At 37.2% G+C, this 22,352-nt stretch overlaps 1 protein-coding gene across 1 annotated transcript; it reads right to left on the bottom strand.

Annotated features, from left to right (window-relative positions):
• Positions 1 to 4,679: 4,679 nt before the first annotated feature.
• Positions 4,680 to 21,748, bottom strand: XIAP (X-linked inhibitor of apoptosis). The gene is made up of 6 exons (XM_065900756.1): positions 20,853 to 21,748; positions 19,524 to 19,623; positions 17,534 to 17,612; positions 15,674 to 15,716; positions 11,843 to 12,043; positions 4,680 to 5,332 (listed from the first exon to the last, which is right to left on the bottom strand). Exons 1-6 carry the CDS (start codon positions 21,727 to 21,729, stop codon positions 5,139 to 5,141), a joined length of 1,494 nt encoding a protein of 497 aa, XP_065756828.1. The 5' UTR covers positions 21,730 to 21,748; the 3' UTR covers positions 4,680 to 5,138.
• Positions 21,749 to 22,352: the final 604 nt, after the last annotated feature.

The following is a 22,352-nucleotide window of genomic DNA, read 5'->3' as shown; positions in this document are numbered from 1 at the left end:
TTTAGGAACTTCCATTGTGGGCAGGCATGGGTAGGGGAAATAGCCCTCTTCTAAATTTCTCTCTCCCTTTAAAGATCCTTTATTCCCTCACTTTTTATTCCACCAGATTTGCTTGTAGCTTCTGAAACTCTCTGCGCAGCTGCCAATACAGACTCACAAAAATCCTTCTCTGCTGCCTGCCTCAAAGGGGCAGTGGCTTCTTAGGTCTCTTGCTTGTTCAAGCCTTGTTATGGTGACTATACTATCTCTTGAGTCAACCAGGCCAATCTTTGTGGGGAGGGGGGTTTCATATTTTTACACGTTAAAAATTAACTTTTTATGCACTTATAGAATTCTATAAATTAATTTGAAAGCAGATGTCTTTTTTTTTTTAAATATGATCTGACTTGGGCTTCCCTGGTGGCGCAGTGGTTGAGAATCTGCCTACCAATGCAGGGGACACGGGTTCGAGCCCTGGTCTGGGAAGATCCCACATGCCACAGAGCAACTAGGCCCGTGAGCCACAATTACTGAGCCTGCACATCTGGAGCCTGTGCTCCGCAACAAGAGAGGCCGTGATAGTGAGAGGCCCGTGCACCGTGATGAAGAGTGGCCTGCACTTGCCACAACTAGAGAAAGCCCTCGCACAGAAACGAAGACCCAACACAGCCATAAATAAATAAAATTAAAAAAAAAAAAAAAAAATGATCTGACTTGATGTGTACCTTACTGCCTGGCCCAATGGCATAGGGTATATTTAGGAGGTTACATTTTAGTATTTTTAAGTATTTTATTTTCTTCTGAGAAAATGAAACTAAGTAATAAGATATCATTTTAAAGAATAGTGCTTTATTGAATAAGTTTTATTCACAGAAAAATAAGCTTTAATCTATGATGACTGCCAGATTTTACAGTAGAAAGCAATTTTCTTAGTTTTCCATACTGATGGAAAGGTTTCTACTAAATGAAAAGAGCCATAAAATTATATTCACAAATATAGTACTCCTTCTCACACATTTCACATGATTATTCACAACACTAATACAATGACATAAGAATCAGTCATTTTGTCAGGTTAGATAAAGTACAACAGTAATGAAAAAAATGCAAACTCTTCTAACAAAAATTACATTAAAGCCTTTGTTACATCAAATAAAAAATGCAAATTTGTTGCTAAGTATAGACAGAATGACAAAATATATAGTAATTTTAAATGTTACATCAATGATACACAAGAATGTAATAAATGCCAAAAAATCTATATGCATTTCTGCAAACTTTAGACTTCAAAATAGAATCTTACCACCCAAACATTAATGTAGTATTGTACAATTTGAAGCTATATGTATTTAAGATTGTCCTATTGTATTAGTTATAAAGTATCATTTAATATGTAGTGAAGGTTACGGTATGGTATACAAGAAAAAATAAACATTTGAGACCTCCCTGGAGAGGTAGATTGAAGTTTTTCACCGTCAAACTATGTCCCAGTCTGGGCTATCACTAATTAGCTATATAGCTTTGAACAAATCATTTCACCTTTCAGCCTCAGTTCCCTTATCTGTAAAACAAGAGGGATGAATTTAGATACTCTCTACAGTCTCTTCTAGCTCTGACACCCTATGATCCTATTATGCTGCAAATGAAATTCACACTGTGCTAAGTGTGCAAGAGTCAAACTGAAACTGATTATGAAAGTGGGAATAAGCCAACTGTTTCTATTAGGAAAGCTCAACTAAATTTGGTAAGAATATTTTTTTCAAGTTATTAAAACAGGAATTTAAATATTTTTAAGGACTTGACCTACTTGTTCATTGTAATTTGCATCTTGACTATGACAAACAAACAAAAAAAATGAGTAAGAGTCACTGAAAGAGGTATCATCTAAGTTTTAGCCCACATTTCCAGAGTCAAGGCATATCCACGGAAGGTAAAAGAATGTTAGGTAGGGAATTAACATTTATAACAGGTATTTTACACATATGGCCTCCTTGAACTCATAACTTTGTAAGACACGTACTATTCTCATTTCACAGATGAAGAAATGGTTACCTCTTTTTTTCTTTTTTAAAGCAGATTTGGCTAAAAATAACCATATTTGTCAAATATTCCCTTCTGTTTTCTTATTTCTCTAATGGAAATGATACACAACCTATCCTACTTCTCCCACCCCTCCACCCCTTTTCCCCATATTCAACAACTGGGTGAGCAGGAAATAAAACAATGATTTTGATCTAAAGGGTACGATATGTGGAACTAATGCTGTGGTGGTAGTCTCCATTCAGAGTTCAAAATACCAATTTTATCCACTAAAATGAAAACAGGAAAAAAACTACCAACATTTAAATAATATAACAACAAAAGATCATAATACACAGGGCCAAATCACATCATATACATTCACTACACCCATCCTACCCCATCTTAGCCCCAAACCAAAGGGGAAAAAAATAAAAACAAACAAAAAATCTAGTAGGAAAGGCAATACAAAGCTACTAATAAACTGGAATTTATTTTATAAACACTAAACCCGTTTCTCAAAAATTAAGACAAAGCTTTTGATCAGCACACCAGATTATTACGAATAAAGATAATTATTTATTATAAAACAACTTGACTCTTCGCATGACTAAAATGTAGTAAAATAGGTGGTGCCTTTTGAAATCTTAGAGTGAACTTTATAAAGAAAAGGAATGTCTACATGTAGATACTGAGAACTATTTTGGGAAGGGGGAGGCAGAGATTTGGATCTGGCTATATTTTTGACCTTGCAAGTGATCATTCTTTGCACAATTAGATGGGAAGGATCCAGGGCTTTTCATAGTGCAAACAAAGGCAAACATCGGTAAGTCTTTAAAAATTTGATTAGAAGTTGGAGTGCTGAGTGATTTAACAACCCGAAGCAACAGCATTTCTAAACAATTCTTAAAATAAACTTGTTAGCCACATCAGCTTCATGCATTAAATTTCACAACTCATGGGGAGAAAAAAGGTCTTGCTTAACTCCAAACATACACGTTTTAAAAGAGTTTTAATGAACTGAGGCTTCCAGAACTGGAAAAGCCTTATGTTAAAACAGTTCAGTCCTCGGCCAACAACTAGACTGAACTAACTACCTGACTTGGAGCTGACGTGTCCTGGAAAACACACTTTTAAAACTTTAACACTTTTCTCCCCTTGTAATTTAAGTTTAAATTTAAAGCTTAGACTATACATGTAAAATTTAACTTAATGAATATATAACTAAACCTAAGTAGAAGAAAGTGCAAAGGTAAAGAACTGAGGATTTACATAGTAAAACAAAAACAGGGCAGTCATTATTTGATTTTAAAAATTCTCATTTAAATTTGCAGTGCTTTAAATGAATATCAAAGTAGTAATCAACAGAGGTTAAGAGACCATAATACTCTTTCTCTTAGAAAATACAACAAAAATATAACTTTTAACAGTTCCACTCTCAAACTTTTCTCTACAGTAAAATGCCTCACTCACCTCTACAACAGGTTGTTGTGAGAATCTTTGTCTGGGTGTTCTATGAAGCATTTTTAAACTTTCATTTTCTTTTTTAATATATACTGATTCTTATTCAAGTTTTATTTTCTCTTTAATATTCAAACAACTCTTCTTCTTTTCTTGTCAATATTTTATAATTTCCAAGAGGTTTTTAAGGATCTTGAGAGAACATTTATTTCAGAAGTATCTACTACTATCACTAGACAAGAAAACAAAAAACTTAGGTAAAGACTTGACATTTTGTCCTATATACATCTTAATCATCCTAAAGGTAAAAACTCACATGAAACCTTAAGATACAAGACGATATGAGAATCTCAACATGGAAAGCTGTCACTATAACTACGAGCAGTGTACAAACATGCTTCTACTCTTACCTACATAAGCTGACAGATGTTTAAAATACTGGGTTAACGAAGATCTTTTAGTAAAGTGACTTAGGCAGGCTTAAACTAGCAAGGATTAAGGATGAATCCTTACTAATTAATTGGAAGATCTGAGACATATTTTATATTTCATTTTACAAAATCAGGAATATTTATTTTGAAACAAGAGAAGAAGACATGGTCTACCTGTCAGAAAACTACCACTCAGAAATATTTTTCATCCACAAAGCAGGAAAAACATATAAACATTTAAATTTCACATTGGCACCAAAAAGGTCAACTGCCCTGCCTTCTTGGATTAGAAAAACTGAAGCTGAGCAGTAAGTAGTTTTGCAGGCGTTTGAACATGCCTAAGCCTTTAAATCAGTAAAATACTTGCTAAAAATTCTGATTACAAAAGTAATACAGACTTATAAAAAAATTCAAACAGAACAAAATAAAAAAAGTAGAAAGTGAAAGGTCCCTCCCTGTAAAGCCCCTCTGGGACCCATTCCCCCCACCCCAAAGAAACCACATTTAACAGTTTGGTGCCTATCTTTCCAAATCTTCTGTTCTATACGTATATAAAACACACACACCTCACTTGGCTCATTCTATACACAGTGTTTTGCCACTTGATTTTAAACTTAATATACCTCTGACATCTTTCCATGTCAGTACGTGTAGGCTAGATGGTATTCAATCATTAAATACCCTTTTAACAATGGCAAAATCATTTTTAAAAATCATCCACCCAAGTACATGTGTATAATTTTAAAAGAAAGTAGACAAACTCCTAAAACACAAACATCTAAAGATAATCTCTATCTTTCTACCAGTGTAGAATAGTTCATTCCTTTTTCACACAAAACAAATTATGTGATTGGGGAGATTAACTCTAATCTGTACGTTTACAAAGAAGGCTCCATTTGTTAAGCCTATCTAAAAAGGATGAAAAAGTCAGTTGATTAATTCACTTACATTTAGAAATCTAAGTCAGTGTACTACAAATACACATTGTGATCAGTTATAATAATATGATGCTTCTCAGTCTAGGGTTTCAATTAAATAACAGTGAAAAAAATAGGACAGATAATACAGCTAAAATCCTGAAAAATCCAGAAATTCAAATTTTAGATTGCTAACTATAACATCACAGTTTACATTTTTTCCCTACTTGGTAGCAAATGCTAATGGAATTCAATGCTGATTTCTTAAAGTTGGTTCACATCACACATTCAATCAGGGTAATAAGAATATAACACGCCTACTGTAGTTAGATTAAGACATAAAAATTTTTTGCTTGAAAGTAATGACTGTGTAGCACATGGGACATTTATCCACTGCTTCCGCACACTGTTTACAAGTGACCAGATGTCCACAAGGAATAAAAACTACAGCAATATTTCTATCCATACAGATTTTGCAAAGCTTCTCCTCTTGCAGTAGCCTTAGCTGCTCTTCAGTACTAATCTCTGTACAAAGAGAGAAAAAAAAGTGTTAATTTTAGATTTTCTTAGCTGTTTAAATTCACTGAAATAATGTGAACCCCTACTATGTGCCAGACACTAATCAAGTGTTGGGAGATAGGATGACTCACATATGGCATCTGCTCTTAAGTAGTTCGCATACTAGTGGGAGAGAAAGACATGAGCTGAGGCTATGGAGGTAAGCACAAAGTGATAAGTGCTATAATAAAGTTACATACAAAGTGCTCTGGGACAAGACCACAGAACAAGTTCTTCTGTTCAGATCAGCTGGGGAAGGCTTCACGGGTTGGCAGTTGTTGGATGGGGGAGGGGGAAGTGGAAGAATGACATTTAAAAATAGCAATTTGCTAAGCAGAGAAGCAAGGCTTAGGTAAAAGACGTAGCATATAGAAAAGGCATGGCTTATTCCAGAAATGGAGGGATGGATTTGAGGGCCACTTCTGAAGTGGGACAAGTAGGATTTGGTGACTGGATGTGAGGGATGAGGAAGAAAGGAAATAAAGTTGATTTCAAGATTTCTAGCATGGAAGGGGATGGTAATGCCAATAGGAAATATAAAAGGAGGTACAGGTTTGGGATTTTCAAGATTTTTTGAGGTGCTTGCACAGCATCCATATAAAAATGTCCAACAGGCAATCGAAGAGTCAAGTCTTGAGATCAGAAGAAGTCAGGGCTAAAGATAGAGATTTGGGTGTCATCAATACACAGGTGGCACTGAAGTTCTTGCTTAATTCAGCCTTTGTCAAACTAAGTTTTGTGAAATGTTAACAAATATGTCATAGAAATGTGTTTCGGGCTTCCCTGGTGGCGCAGCGGTTAAGAGTCCGCCTGCCGATGCAGGGGACACGGGTACGTACCCCGGTCCGGGAGGATCCCACATGCCGCGGAGCGGCTGGGCCCATGAGCCATGGCCGCTGAGCCTGCGCGTCCGGAGCCTGTGCTCCGCAATGGGAGAGGCCACAACAGTGAGATGCCCGCGTACCACAAAAAAAAAAAAAAAAAAAAAAAAAGAAATGTGTTTCACTGTCATATATAACTATAATGACAACAACATCAACAACAGCAGCAATTAACAGTAATATAGCACTTCTACTATGTGCTACGCAGTATTCCAAATGCATTACATATTATAACAACCTTTGTAATCACTGTATACCAGTGTATACCAAATTCAGCCTCACATGAGAATCACTTGGGGCATTTTTTTAACAATATATTCCTTGGCCCCATTCACTGAATCTAAAATAATGGGGTTGAGCACACTGGCATTTGGGAACCATGACTATCAAGTTCAGGGCAGTATGATAAAGCATATATGCCCTCTTAGAAATTCAAAATGCATTTCCCTATTTAACTACAGAGTTCATTTTTCATGGCATCTCTTTTAACATTCTGGGGAACACTATTCTGAAAACAGGTTTGGGAAACAGTGGTCTAATTTTATGCAACAAATACTTACTGAACACTTAGCTAGGTTCTAGGCATTAGAGATAGAACAATTAACAAATATATAGACCCTGGGCTCCCAAACATTCATAGACAAGTAAAGAACACAAGCAGACAGGAAATTATAATACAGTGTGATGATAAAAAGTAATTATAATGTGTTATGAAGAACACAGGAAGGGTGTGTGTCTGTGCACACACACATAAAGGGGAGGCTTCCCAGAAAAAATTATACCTAAACTGGGTCCTAAAGGATGAGTAGGAGTAAAGTAGGAGAGGGAGACGGCCTTGGGGGACAGGAGCAATGGGAGAAGAGGGTTCTGGGCAGAGGAAATGACATAAGCAGGCTCCAAGGAGAGAGACAGAACCAGGCCTGCAAGTGCACGGGTAAGGCTTGGGAAGAGAATCTGAGGGGGAAATAGCATGACATGAGGCTACAGGTTAGCAGGAGCCTGATCATGAAGGATTTGGCAACCCATGTAAAGGAGTTTGGGCTTGACACCGAGGACCCCAGGAGCCAGTGAAGGGTTTTAACCTGGAAAAAGATATCAGAATTGCTTCAGAAAGGTTTTCTTGATTAGCGGTGGAGAAAAGGATTATATAATCTCTTTTTTCTTAAAAGGCAACTTCCTGGGCATAATCAAAACTCAAAGATGGAACATAGAGATAAGAAGATAAACTGCCTGCCCCCAAGAAGCTTGTCTAATGGGCAGGAGAGAAAAGAAAACAGTTCCAAAATGATGTTACAATTGCTTTAACAGCAGAGAGAGTAGAGGGAGCTGCAAACTCTGCTATGGGTATTGGAGAAAACTTCAGAAGTGACCTTTGAGCTGAGCCTTGAAGGATGAGTTCAAGATATGGATTTAAGGAACTGGGGGTGGAGTGGGGCATCAGATGAGGTATACAAACAGGAAAAAGGCATTTGGGGCATAGGAAACAACAGAAGCAAAGGGATGGCATTATAAACTGATTTATATTATATGGAAGCATCTGACCAAAAAAGTCAGAATAAAGTATATATTCATGCCATCAACAAGACTGTGGTAACCAGTGCGAGCTAGCCTGCCAGAGGAATATGGAAAAGCAGAGTGACTTGGTGAAGGGAAAGCATTTGAGATAACAGGCTTTCTGCTGCCGTCCACAAGCAGAGGGACTCGGAGATCATGCTGCAGAAGCAGAAAAAGGCAAATGAGAACAAAGAATCCAAGTAACTTCATGTCCAATCCTCTTGCACTTCTTCTGTGTGCCTGGAGCTAGTCCCACCATGCTAGAGTTTCCTCCTGTAGTGCTCACAGGTCCCAGCACCGCATTCCCTTTGCCCTGAGTCTACAGCAGGTCTCTTTTGTGCTTCCTTCCCTTCAGGTAGTCTCTCTACACCTGGGCCAGTCCTGGGGGTAAGGGGACGACCCCTTCCCAGTGTTTTTTAAAAAGTAGCTTTGTAGGGCTTCCCTGGTGGCGCAGTGGTTGAGAGTCCGCCTGCCAATGCAGGGGACGCGGGTTCGTGCCCCGGTCTGGGAGGATCCCACATGCTGCGAAGTGGCTGGGCCCATGAGCCATGGCCGCTGAGCCTGCACGTCCGGAGCCTGTGCTCCGCAACGGGAGAGGCCACAACAGTGAGAGGCCCGCGTACCGCAGGAAAAAAAAAAAAAAAAAGGTAGCTTTGTAATTCCAAGAAAAATCAAAAAAAGGAAGACAATTAAGTAATTTACACATTACTTTTGGATGTAATGCCACAATGAATAAAAGACACTGGATCAGATACCTCCAGTAGTCAAATTTACAGAGACAGAAAGCAGAATGGTGTTTGCCAGGGGAGGGGGAAATGGGAGTTGTTTAATAGGTAAAGAGTTTCAGTTTTGTAGATGAAAAGAGTTCTGGAGATTGGCTGCACTACAGTGTGAATGTACTTAAAACTACTGAACTGTACACTTAAAAATGGTTCGGAAGGTAAATTTTATGTGTATTTACCACAACTGTTTTGTTTTTGGCTGCACCGCGTGGCTTGCTGGATCTTAGTTCCCTGACCAGGGATGGGACCCCGGCCCTCAGCAGTGAAAGCACCGAGTCCTAACCACTGGACCGCCAGGGAATTCCCCACAATTTTTTAAAAAGAAGTAAAAAAAAAAAAAAAAAACAAGAAAAAACAGGAACACCAGACCAGAAGTCAGGAAACCTGAATTTTACTCCCAACTATCTGAGTGACCTTGAGTAACAGCATATCTGCAGTTTTTCTCTGAAGTAATGAAAATTTTGTATGATCTTTAAGGTTCTTTTCATTCCGATTATTTGTGATTCCATGTTTGCAGACCACAATGGATGAAATGTCATGCCTACCAAACACAGATATCATGAACTCCACTTTTCCTACCTTATTTCAGGCTTGCATACAGACGCTTACTTGAGATGGTGATGGTCTGGGCATTCTTTCCAGACTAATAGTTCACCTCTGGCAATTACTTCACTCTAGCCTTTAGAGTAACTACTAGGTTCTTTCCTTTCCTGAGGTACCTTTCCCCTTCTACTTTCTACAAGGCCCCCTTCTAGGTCGGGAGGTTCTGGCACATAGCAATAAAGGCAACAGCTAGATCATCTTTGATGTTATTTGCTAATAGTTTTACTACATTATTTTAAACCACTTCTAGAATAAACTGATGTTGTTAATGTTCCTATCAGAGCAGATTCATGTGGAAAGACAGACTGATAAGAAATGTGTATGGGTTATTTGATTTTTACATTATGTTCTGTAATATACACATAAGGATTAAAGCAAGTGCCTTAGCACACACATGAAATAAAGGGCTTTGTATCATATTATGTTGTTTCTAAAAAGAAAGAAAAAAAGATACTAATTTGGTACTATCTTTAGAAGACTGGGGTATTCTCTGTCACAGAGCCAATAGGATAAAAACTAGTATTGAATCTAGGATTTCTCAATGAGTAACAATAACAACATTGCACTTTTTTCTAATAACTTCCATCTATTTTACCTCAATTAGGCCCACCCTCTATTTTGTATAGAATTAAAAGATTCTTAGTGCCAGTCTTTCCTCATCAGCTTTTGGGAAGAGAAATAGACAGCAGTCCTCCATGAGAAGACAGCCTGTAACAATTACTTGCCTCTCAATTTTGTGAGACTAAGGAGAGATCATCTGATGAATTCTAACCCGTGCCCCTGAGAGCTGGCATTTGTTTAGGCCCTCCTTCCCACACTACCCTGGCTTGTAGTCTCAGTAATAAGAACCCCCCACCAACTCCTGTTGGATAGAGGACAAACATGCCCCAATGCACTCTGTCCCTTGTTCTCTTCCTACTGCAACCCACTAAATCTTTCTGTTGTAAACACCTTCAGGTATAAAAACTAACACCTTATTGTCAAACTTAATTAAGCTTGAGAGCTTGAGTTGTGGTTAAGGGGAGAATGGCACAATCACTGGTATCACGAAGTAAATGGTTTGTTTCACTATCACCAAGACACGTGGAGCTATTATAGGTTTAAAATACATGCATCTTTAAGGAAAAGATGCTTTCTGCTGAATCTTTTACATCAACTAATGTAATTTAAAACATCATTAATGTTATACTGTTTTATGACTTATGTAATTATCTGAATAATGTTTCAAAAACATCTGAAATAACCTAAAGATCAAAAGGGTCTTTAGGGTAAAAAAAAAAAGTGAACTTTTAGGTTCATTAGCCCTTGGAGAGTTCTCATCTTTTGATACAGGTGGTCAAAAGCTTAGAGAACGATTATAATAAAGCACCCCAAGAATGTATTCAGTTTGAAACCTTTTCTTTAACCTCCAATGTTGTTGGCAAGCTCTAGAGTAGCTGTCATCCTTAAAGGAGAAACTTGTATTTTTTATCTTTCTTTTTCCTAAAAGGAGGTTATATACTTCTCTTCTACATTATTTAATACACTTTCTATACATGATTCATAGTATTAAGATGCCATTAATTCAAGCTCTATTTAGCAATATGACCCCTTTATATATTTACATCATATGAAAAGTTGCAGAACACTCTAAATCCAAAGAGTTTCAACTACAAAACTTATAGTCTACACACAATGATAAAAGTTAGTCTTTGTTGTTCTTTATCTAAAATAAAGCATAAACTCACACTTTTAAAATGAATGGATCACTGGATCTTACTTGGACCCTGAGTAGAACAAATGAACTGAAAAAACATTTTAAGACAATGAGGAAAATTAAAACCAACTGAATTTCAGATGATATGGAATTACTGTTAATTTTGTTAAGTGTGACAATAGTATGTTATGGGCTAAATGTCTGTCTCCCCAAAATTCATACGCTGAACCCCTAACCCACTGTGTGATGGTACTTGGAGGTGGTGCCTTTGGGAGATAATTAGGTTTAGATGAGGTAATGAGGATGGGACTCCATGATGGGATCAAGGTCCTTATAAGAAGAGGAACAGAAAGCAGAGTGCTCTCTCTCTTGGCCATGTGAGGACTTAGAGAAGGCAGCCATCAGCAAGCCTGGAAGAGAGTCTTCACCAGGAACCAAATCTGCCTGCACCTTGGTCTTGCACTTCCCAGCCTCCAGAACTATGAGAAACAAATGTCTGTTGTTTAAGCCACCCAGTTTACAGTACTGTTATAACAGTCTGAGCAGATTAACCCACAGTATTAAGGTGATGTTAAAAGAAGTCCCTATCTGTTAGATATTTATCAAAGTATTTATAGGTAAATGATATAAAGGATGTCTAGGATTTACTTTGAAATACTACAGCAAAGAAAAAAAGGTGGGGGAAGAAGTGAAACAAGATTAGAAAAGTGTTGATAATTATTGAAGATGGTCGATGCGTATGTGAGGGTTCATTATACTATTCTCTCCACTTTTGAGTATGTTTGACAGTTTTCATAATAAGAAGTTTTTTTTTTTTTTCATAATAAGAAGTTTTAAAAAACATTTATCCTAAGGGGAATATGAGAGGAGGGAAATGAATGGGCCACAAAGTCATGTAAGATACTATCCATAATGAAGTGATGTTAGGTGTGTCTTGCTTTTTAAAAATAGGTATGCGTACCTTTCTGTAACGAAGTCTGACCTGATTCATCTTGTGTATTGTCTTTCTGAGCACTCACTAGATCTGCAACCAGAACTTCAAGTGATTTATAGTTGCTCCCAGATGTCTGAATTTTTTCCTCCATTATTTTCTTAATGTCCTTGAAACTGAATCCCATTCGTATAGCTTCTTGTACCATAGGATTTTGGAATATGGTATCATCTGAAATGAAAATTGGTGAGGAAAAAGATCATAGAGTTTAATTATTTTCATGAACACAACTCAACAGCAAAGTATAATTGAAAAGAAAAATTTAAGCAACAAGCAAAAAATCAAAACCAGGGACTCCCCTGGTGGTCTAGCAGCTAAGACTCTGTGCTCCCAATGCAGGGGGCCCAGGTTTGATCCTTGGTCAGGGAACTAGATCCCACATGCCTCAAGAAAAATTTTAAAAATCCCGAGTGCCGCAACTAAGACCCAACGCAGCCAAATTAATAAACAACAACAACAACAAATCAAAACCAAATCACCAAACCAAAGCTGCTTTGGGAAGAGGACTTAGAAATACTTGGGCGTTGAAGAATCACTTTCAGAATCTTACAACAGTTGAAAATGCAATGAGTATGTATTTTGTAGCATTATGAATTGAGATTAGGTGCTTTAAAGACTACATGAACAGTACAAGATAAGGTAAAACAGATAAGAAAAGGGTTAAGCGCTTCAAAAATCTGAAAAGCGTGGATGTCTTTAGTGAATCACCAGCAATTATTATTATTTTTTTTTACCAGCAATTATTTTGAAAAAAATCATGGGAAATAGAGGAAGACGCAGTCTGTGACCTTGAATATATCAGCTTCCTATCTCTCTGACTTAGTTTCTGCAGCTGGGGGGAGGGTGGACTAGATAAGGCAAGAAAGCAAATAGAAAGTCACTTTAATGACACTCAAAGTAGGAATACAGATTGTGTAGTTATGTGCTAAAAGATGAGACTTCTCCTCTGACTCATCAATTCCACTCTTCGGTATTTTTCTTTTTCTTTTCCACACCACACAGCTTGCAGGATCTTAGTTCCCCGACCAGGGATTGAACCTGCACCCCGGCAGTGAAAGCGCTAAGTCCTGACCACTGGACCGCCAGGAACTTCCCCACTCTTGGGTATTAAAAATGAGTACATATATCCACCAAAGACATACACAAGAATATTCATAGCAGTGTATTTATAACAGGCCCAAACTGGAAACAACTCAAGTGCCCATCATCAGGTGAATGGATAAGTAAATTCTGGTATATTCAAATATTACACAGCAAGAAAGAAAAATGAACTACTGCCACAGACAACATGGATCAATCACATAGATATGATAAACAAAACATCATCATAATGATGAACCAGAGACAAAAGAGTGCATACTGTATGATTACATTTTTAAGATGTTCAAATCTAATCTATGGTAATAGAAGTCAGAATATAACTTGAGGGTGGATATTGATTGGGAAGGGGCCTGACGGAGCTTTCCAGGGTGGTGGAAATGTTCTATATCTTGATCTGGGTGATGGTTAGATGGACCTCTACCTCATACCATATACAAAAATTAACTCAAAATGGATGAAAGACCTCAATGTAAGAGCTAAAACCATAAAACTCTTAGAAGAAAACACAGGTGACCTTGGATTAGGCAATGATTTCTTAGACATGACACCAAAAGTATAAGCAACAAAAAACAGACAAGTTGAACTTCATCAAAATTAAAAAGTAATATGAAACAAACAAACAAACAAAAGTAATATGATTCAAAGGACACCAACAAGAAAGTGAAAAGACAACCCACAGAATGGGAGAAAATATTTGCAAATCATATATTTGACAAGGGACTTATATGTATAATGTATAAAGAACTAAAATATATAAAGAACTATTACAACTCCATAATAAAAAAAAAGTAACCCAACTAAACAAAGGGCAAAGGAGATGAACAGACATTTCTCCAAAGAAGACATACAAATGGCCCATAAGCACATAAAAAAATGCCCAACATCATTAGCTATCAGGGAAATGCAAATCAAAACCACAATGAGACACGCTTCACACCCACTAGGAGGGCTGTAATAAGGAGACAGACAAGTGTTAACAAGGATGTAGAAAAACTAACTGAAACCCTCATACACTGCTGGTGGGAATATAAAATGGTGCAGCCACTTTGGAAAACCGTCTGGCAGTTTATCAAAAGTTTAAACATAGAGTTACCACATGACCCAGAAACGCCATCCCTAAACATATACCCAAGAGAACTAAAAACATATGCCCACACAAAAACTTGAACACAAACATTCATAGCAGCATCAGCATCATTCATAATAGCCAAAGAGTGGAAACACCCCAAATGTCCACTGACTAATGAATGGATAAACAAAATGTGGTATTATCCATATAAAGGAATGTTTTCCACCATAAAAAATAATGAAGTACTCATATATGATAAGGGTTGAACTTATATGACTGGATGAACCGTGAAACCACACATTATTACTCCACTTATATGATACGTCCAGAATAGGCAAATCCATAGAAACAGAAGTAGATAAGTGGTTGTTTGTGCTTGGGGGTCGAGGGGCTGCAATGGTGAATGACTGCTAAGGAGTATGGGGTTTCTTTCTGGGGTTATGATAATGTTTTGCAATTAAATAGTAGTTATGGTTGTACAACCCTGTGAATATACCAAAACCCACTAAAGTGTATACTTTATACGGGTGCAATTTTTGCTGTATGAATTATATCTTCATTTAAAAACACTAATCCTAAACCAGAGCAAGAGTCTTACTAGTCATAAAAGGAATAGTATGCAGTATAAGGATGATTATTATCAAGAAATGTTATAGAATCTTTGTTTCTGGATAATTTCAAAAATACAGGCTGGAATAAATGATTTCTTAAACTGTATCATTTATGCACATTACAAAACCTTAATCAAGTAGTATCAAATTGGCTCTCCTTCTCTAGCATACGTATGAATATATATAGTATTCTCTTGCCTTCTAATCCTTAAGATACTAAATAGATGATGTTATGAGTATAGAGAGTGGGGAATCACCAGACATATTCTAAATTAAACTTTACTATTTTTGAAACATGATGCCTAGGTTGACAATGAGATCTGTAGTGTGATGTAGGATTCAGAAGACCTTATTTACAGTCCTAGTTCCACTAATGCTTTGTAATGTAACCATGGGCAGGTCACTTAACCTCTCTGTTTCTTCATCTGAAAAGTGGGATAACAATATCTTCTTTGTTTCACATAATATCTTTCTCTGCACACTTTAGTTTTTAAAGATGCCTGTCATGAGTAAATAATCTTTGTGATAAAAATCCTCTACCTCTCTAAAAGGTAATAGGAGGTAAACAAACCAAACCATACTCCTTTGTGAAGAAGCTGGGGAAGGCAAAAAGATGGCATGGAATAAGGAAGCAGGAAGGTTAGGGCTGATCATGGTGATGGCACATTAGTAGAGCACTGGATTCACAATCCTGGCTAACTAAAGAAACCCCATTGACCAAAATACACTTAACGAAAAAAAAATACACAACGCTTTTTGTGATTTTAACAGAAATGACAATGGAGAGCCTACAGCTGTTCCTCTGGAACTTGGAAAAACTGTCCAACCTCTGAACCAATGTTCCCAGTATATAAATATCCAACTTAAATTTATAGGCACTTCATTAATTCTTAAGTCTACAGCAATCTCATCTCAAAGATATATATCTTGAAAGAATCAGTTTACCTTTCCACCTTATAAATAACAAGTATAATAAACTGGCAATGAAATTAAAGTATTTATTTTAATAAGAATATTTACCAATTCTTTTAGTTAATGATGGTGTTTTTTCAGCAGTTCTCGTCTAAAATAGAAATATGAATTATAAGTTAGAATTCCTTTTGGTAGAAGACAATTACTTCAATTTGAGAAGTTATGTTAATCATGAGTTTATAAATTAGCTTTATTCCAGTTCAACATATGAATATTCACAAGAGGCATATAGCCTGATGAAGCTAGAAGTTAAAAGATCATCTAACCCAATCCATTCACTTTACAGACAAGAAGCTGAGGCTCAGGGAGATTAAACAACTTGATTGAGGCAATACAGTTCATGGCAGGGCCATAATGGCAACTCTTCTGTCTCATTCTAGTCCAGGGCTCTTTCCACAAAGTACTGATGCCTTGGCCACCCCAGGCCACACTATCAATATAGATACCTTTTTGAGATTTTAAATATTGTCTGTGAAAAGTTAAAGACTAGTAGTACAAAACACATTATCCAAGTCTAAGTTCAGAAGGCTGAGGGATTTAAGTGTTTTAGTTCTTCAAGCCCATTTTCGCCTACAGTGATACTTAAATCAGTTCATCCTGATTCCCTTTTCACAAATTTGCTTTAGCTTAAGAAAAACGAGCACTCTTCAAGATCTCCCCTTTAAGCTCACCATACATTACTGTTTTACTTTTAAAATTTTTATTTTATATTGGAGTATAGTTGATTTACAATGTGTTAGTTTCATGTGTACAGCAAGGTGATTCAGTTATACATATATCTATTCTTTTTCAAATTCTTTTCCCATTTAGCTTATTACAGAATATTGAGCAGAGTTCCCTGTGCTATACAGTAGGTCCTTGTTGGTTATCTATTTTATTTTATTTATTTATTTTAATAAATTTATTTATTTTTGGCTGTGTTGGGTCTTCATTGCTGCGCACGGGCTTGCTCTAGTTGGTGGCGAGCTGGGGCTACTCTTCACTGGGGTGCGTGGACTTCTCATTGCAGTGGCTTCTCTTTGTTGCGGAGCACAGGCTCTAGGGGCGCGGGCTTCAGTAGTTGTGGCACAAGGGCTCAGTAGTTGTGGTACAAGGGCTCAGTAGTTGTGGCACGGGCTCTAGAGCACAGGCTCAGTAGTTGTGGCACACGGGCTTAGTTGCTCCGCGGCATGTGGGATCTTCCCAGACCAGGGCTCGAACCCGTGTCCCCTGCATTGGCAGGCGGATTCTTAACCACTGTGCCACCAGGGAAGTCCTGGTTATCTATTTTAAATATAGTAGTTTGTGTATGTTAAACCCAAACTCCTAATTTATCCCCCTCCCCACCTTTTCCCTTTGGTAACCATAAGTTTGTTTTCTAAGTCTGTGAGTCTGTTTCTGTTTTGTTAAATAAGTTCATTTGTATCATTTTTGCTCACTGACTTCCTTTTGGTCACACATACCTTCTTTTGGTGTCTTAACACCTCCATCAAGCCTTCTGCCCTGGGAGCGATTCTGTTTCTTCAGGTGATTTTGCATAACTCTCTTCTGAACCATTATATTTTGTTTAGCGATGTAGCAGAGTTAATATTTTTTAACAACTACTTTTTAAAGACTGTTTAGGTACACAGTAAAATTGAGGGGAAGATACAGAGATTTCCCATGTAACCTTTGCCCCAACACGTGCGTTCCCTCCATCATTATCAACATCCTTCCCAGAGTGTCACACTTGTTAAAATCAGTGAACCTACACTGATATGTCATAATCACCCAAAGTCTATAGTTTACATTAGGGTTCACCCTTGTTTTACATTCTATCACCATACATTATTAATCTAAAATACTATACTGTGAATTTTATACTAAGAAATCATTGCAAAACAAATTATGTAATATCTGAAAATATATATTCTACAATATGTGACTTACCAGAGACTCCTCAATTGAATGGGTTAAATGAATATTGTTTATGTATTCTTGTCCCTTCTCTTCTAACAGAAATCTACACCTAAACAAATAAAAGGTTAAACTTTAGTAGCTCATAAATTAGTAAAGTATAATTAAAGATATAACCTCCATCATCTTAATTCCATTAACTTGCTTTTTGATATTTCTAAGGAGCCACAAAATAAAATGTCACTCAATTCCTTATTAAACTATCATTTTAAGGTTAAAAAAATGTTTCCTTTGTTATCCTAATATGCTAATGACAGTAGAACAAAAATATCAACTTGAGAACTTTCAGCTTTTACACAAATTATTAAATTAGCACCTTGACATTTAAAAACAAGTTTTAAGTAATCTTAACGAGTTTTATTTAGAGATTAACCAATTGTACATTTTAAAGGAATTCTTTAGGCTTTCAGCCTTTCCTTTTAAGGCTGTTTAAGGTTAAAATTTATTTTCAAATGATCATTCTGAAGTTTTAAGTTGTACTATTTTGTAGGCCAAAAATCCACATCACTGTACACTGTACACATCTGTGTTCTTTATTTTAAAGAGGCAAGATGGCAAAGAGATGTTTAGAATATGTCATCATTCTAAGATGCCACTGAGTGTAAGCAGCATGATTATATTATGTACTACCACTGCCAATTAAATTATGACCCACCACCAGATGTGTCCTGGTTTCAGAGATCTGAAAATGTGACCAACTGTGTGCCTTAGAATCCACGAGATTCAGTAATATTTGTTAGAGGGCATGATGGATTCTTAAGGAATCTCCTTGGCAACATGGGCTCTCATGCCCATCATTAAAGAGCCTACTTCCCACAGTGGATAAGAATCTGCCTGCCAATGCAGGGGACATGGGTTCGACCGCTGGTCCAGGAAGATCCCACATGCTGCAGAGCAACTAAGCCCGTGCGCCACAACTGAGCCTGCATGCTGCAACTACCATGATGAGAAGCCCGCGCACCGCAATGAAGAGTAGCCCCCGCTCACCACAACTAGAGAAAGCCGCACAGCAACAAAGACCAACAAGGACAAAAATTTTTTTTTTAATTTTAAAAATTAAAAAAAATAAAGAGCCTACTTCCAAACAACAACAAAAGCATACATTCCTTTTTTTTTTTTAAAAAAGGAATTAATTAATTAGGCTGCGTTGGGTCATCGTTACTGCACGGGGGCTTTCTCTAGTTGCGGCGAGCGGGTGCTACTCTTCATCGCGGTGCACGGGCTTCTCATTGTGGTGGCTTCTCTTGTTGCGGAGCATGGGCTCTAGGTGCATGGGCTTCAGTAGTTGTGGCACACGGGCTCAGTAGTTGTGGCTCACAGGCTCAGTAGTTGTGGCTGGCGGGCTCCAGAGCGCAGGCTCAGTAGTTGTGGCGCATGGGCTTAGTTGCTCTGTGGCATGTGGGATCTTTCTGGACCAGGGCTCAAACCTGTGTCCCCTGCTTGGGCAGGTGGATTCTTAACCACTGCGCCACCAGGGAAGTCCCATACGTTCCTAATTTGGTGTTTAGAAATAGAATCATCTGAACGTCATAGATGTGATACATAAGTAATGAATGGTTTGGTCACTGGAGAAGGCTTAGGTGTTTTTTTGTTTTTTGTTTTTTGCGGTACGCGGGCCTCTCACTGTTGCGGAGCACAGGCTCTGGACACGCAGGCTCAGCGGCTATGGCTCATGGGTCCAGCCGCTCCGCGGCATGTGGGATCTTCCTGGACCGGGGCACGAACCCGTGTCCCCTGCATCGGCAGGCGGACTCTCAACCACTGCGCCACCAGGGAAGCCCGGCTTAGGTGTTTTTTAAAAATGTATATAAAGTAGGTGACCCCATTTTTATAAACCTGGTGTGAATTTCAAATTTCAATTGGTGAAGGCAAAAATAGCTGACGTGAAAAGTTATTCAAGTCTTCCCACTGCTTATGTGCTGTCCAACTTGCCTGTCACTGAAGGAACATTTAAATACCTTACCCTGGATACCACGTAGCATGTTGTTCCCAAGGGTCTTCACTGGGCTTCCAATCAGTTAGCCCTCCTCCACAGTGAAAGCACTTTACTTTATCACCTTCACCTAAGAAACACACAAGTAAAAATACATGTATTTGTGCAATTACAAGCTTACCCCAAAATATCCTTTTAAATACTATAAAATTAAGCATTTCTAAATTACATGAAAGTCTCATAGCTTAAAAGAAGATATCTGAATTCACATCTAAGTAACAGATAAGATCATTTGAGGAGGAAATACACACTAAATTCACCAATTCAATTTGAGGTATTTTACAGAAGACACAAATAAAATTTCCCAATTTTTATGTGAAAAATCACAATTGTTTTAACATATGTCATTTGGGGCCATCAATGCTATGTTTACTTTTTCAAACTGTGAAACTTTAACAATAAAGTTCAGCATATATATAAGTTTCTCTAAGGTTATAGCTATATGACACTAAACAAACTTTCAAGATTGCTATATGATACTAAGTAAATAAAATATTGAAATAACTTATATTTTGTATTTTGGCACTATTCAATCTTAAAGTAACTGGGTCAGATATATAACGGTATAATTTTTCTGAATATTCCTGGAAGCCATCACACTAATGGCCCTTCCTTCCCTACTGACATGTCTACAGCAGTCCATTTGAAAAGTGCTCATTTTTTTTTTTTTTTTTTTTTTGCAGTACGCAAGCATGTGGGATCTTCTTGGACCGGGGCACGAACCCGTGACCCCTGCATCGGCAGGCGGACTCTCAATCACTGCGCCACCAGGGAAGCCCTGAAAAGTGCTCATTTTAAGCAATAAGGCATCTTTTGAATATACAGGGCAGCTTTCAAATATACAGTCTATGTACAAATGGCAGGTATCAATTTTAACAGCAGCCAAAGTAAACTCCCTAATGTTAACTCTTCTTATAGGGTTGTTGTGAAGCATAGAGAAAATGCATGTAATATACGTATTGAGCACATATAGTAGGTGTGTAATAAATTATAGTTAGTATTACTATCAGACCTATTCTTCTATCAGGGATGTCGATCATCTTTTGCAAGTCATTCTTCTCCAAAACACAATTACATAAAGATAAATATGACTCATAATATGGTAATCCTTTCCACGTAAATTCAGTGGTTATATTACAGATTCATAAGGGTTCACAGAATAATACTAATATAAATAATGATGTCAGCCTACACCTAAATATTTACCAGTTCAGGGGGCAAATGGCATCTATTTACTTTTTAAGAGCCCTGGGATAGTTGGAAAGTTATTTATTAGCCTACTTTTATAATAAAGTTTACCTAAAGCATAAAATCCAGCTCTTGCAAGCTGCTCCTTGTTAACTGAGTATATCCACGTCCCAAATGTAATGATCCGTGCTTCGTAATCTGCCATGGCTGGATTTCTTGGAGGATTTGTTGAATTTGGGAAATTCCTATCAGAGCTCACGACATCAGATTCACTTTGAATATTAAAATTCCGGCCCAATACAAAGAAGCAATTAGGAAAGTGTCGCCTGTGTTCTGACCATGCACGATCACAAGGTTCCCAATTTTTCAGTTTCCCGCCACAACAAAAGCATTGTACTTGATCATCAATACCCGTGTAGTAGAGTCCAGCACTAGCTAACTCTCTTGGGGTTAAGTGGGCATAGTCTGGCCAGTTTTGAAATGACTTTAATCTAGCTTCTTCACTACACATGGCAGGGTTCCTTGGGTATATGGTGTCTGATAAATCTACAACCTGTCCAGTTCTCAAAAGATAGTCTGCATGAGTCTCAGATGGCCTTTCTAAAACAAAATGATTTCTGTTTCCCAGACCGTTTTCAGCTTTGTACTGACCATTTTGGACACCAGGATTTGTAGGCTGTGCAGCATTACTTTCGAAATAAAAGCCATTGATAAATCTGCAATTTGGGGATACTTTCCTGTGTCTTCCAACTGCTGAGTCTCCATACTGCCATCTATCTACTGCTGCATGACAACTAAAGCACCGCACGGTGTCTCCTTCACCAGTGTACAGAAAACCAGCTCGTGCTAGTGTTGATGCTGAAACAGGACTACTACTTGGAAAATTAGCAAAAGTTTTTAATCTATTAAACTCTTCTACAAATTCTTCATCCTTACTGATGTCTGCAGGTACACAAGTTTTAGATCCTTCAAAACTGTTAAAAGTCATCTTCTCTTGAAAATAGGACTTGTCCGCCTTTTCTAAAAAGAGAACATTACATTAGGAAATCCAAAAATGTCAAACACAAGCAATATACTTTTGATATTAGGAGTTAACAAATTACCCACTGATGACACAATTTTAAAGAAACATTCTAATTCTAAATACTAGAATCCTACATTACCACATGATTCAGGTTATAAAGTAAAAACTAGCATTTTTGTTTTCTCTTTTAGAGGAAAGTAATATTTAAGCAGGTAGATCAGAACTATTCATTTTTAAGTGCCTATTTTACATAAATATGAAAACTATGTGATGCAGAATATATTAAAATTATTAACCATGTAAAATAATTAATTAGGAAAAACACAAAAGAAGCATAAAATATGCAGATTCTTGAAGTCTATGCATAATTGTTATAATGGATCATTGTATATTCAAGCCATCTAAGTTTAGTTTTTCCAATTAAAAGAATGTTCAGAATGTTAATGAATTTTTAATATTTCTTTATTGATTAGCAAAAGATAAGTTTTATTCACAATGTTGGTTCCAATGTATTCTTTAAGAGCATCAAATGTTTATGATTTTCACGTATAAACAGAGTCCATTTTTGTTAGAATTGGATCATTTCA

This window comes from Phocoena phocoena, chromosome X (assembly GCF_963924675.1).
Source record: "Phocoena phocoena chromosome X, mPhoPho1.1, whole genome shotgun sequence".
NCBI classification, from domain to species: Eukaryota; Metazoa; Chordata; class Mammalia; order Artiodactyla; family Phocoenidae; genus Phocoena; species Phocoena phocoena.
This window is presented reverse-complemented; position numbering and strand designations above follow the sequence as displayed.

Bases quoted from the DNA above. Each gene is read 5' to 3' on its own strand.
- XIAP (XM_065900756.1), bottom strand. From the start codon at position 21,729: ATGACTTTTAACAGTTTTGAAGGATCTAAAACTTGTGTACCTGCAGAC. The intron at 15,717-17,533 runs GTAAGTCACATA...TTTCTATTTTAG, and splicing joins ATTCAATTGAGGAGTCTCTG to ACGAGAACTGCTGAAAAAAC. The intron at 12,044-15,673 runs GTAAATATTCTT...TTTTCATTTCAG, and splicing joins ATCATTAACTAAAAGAATTG to ATGATACCATATTCCAAAAT.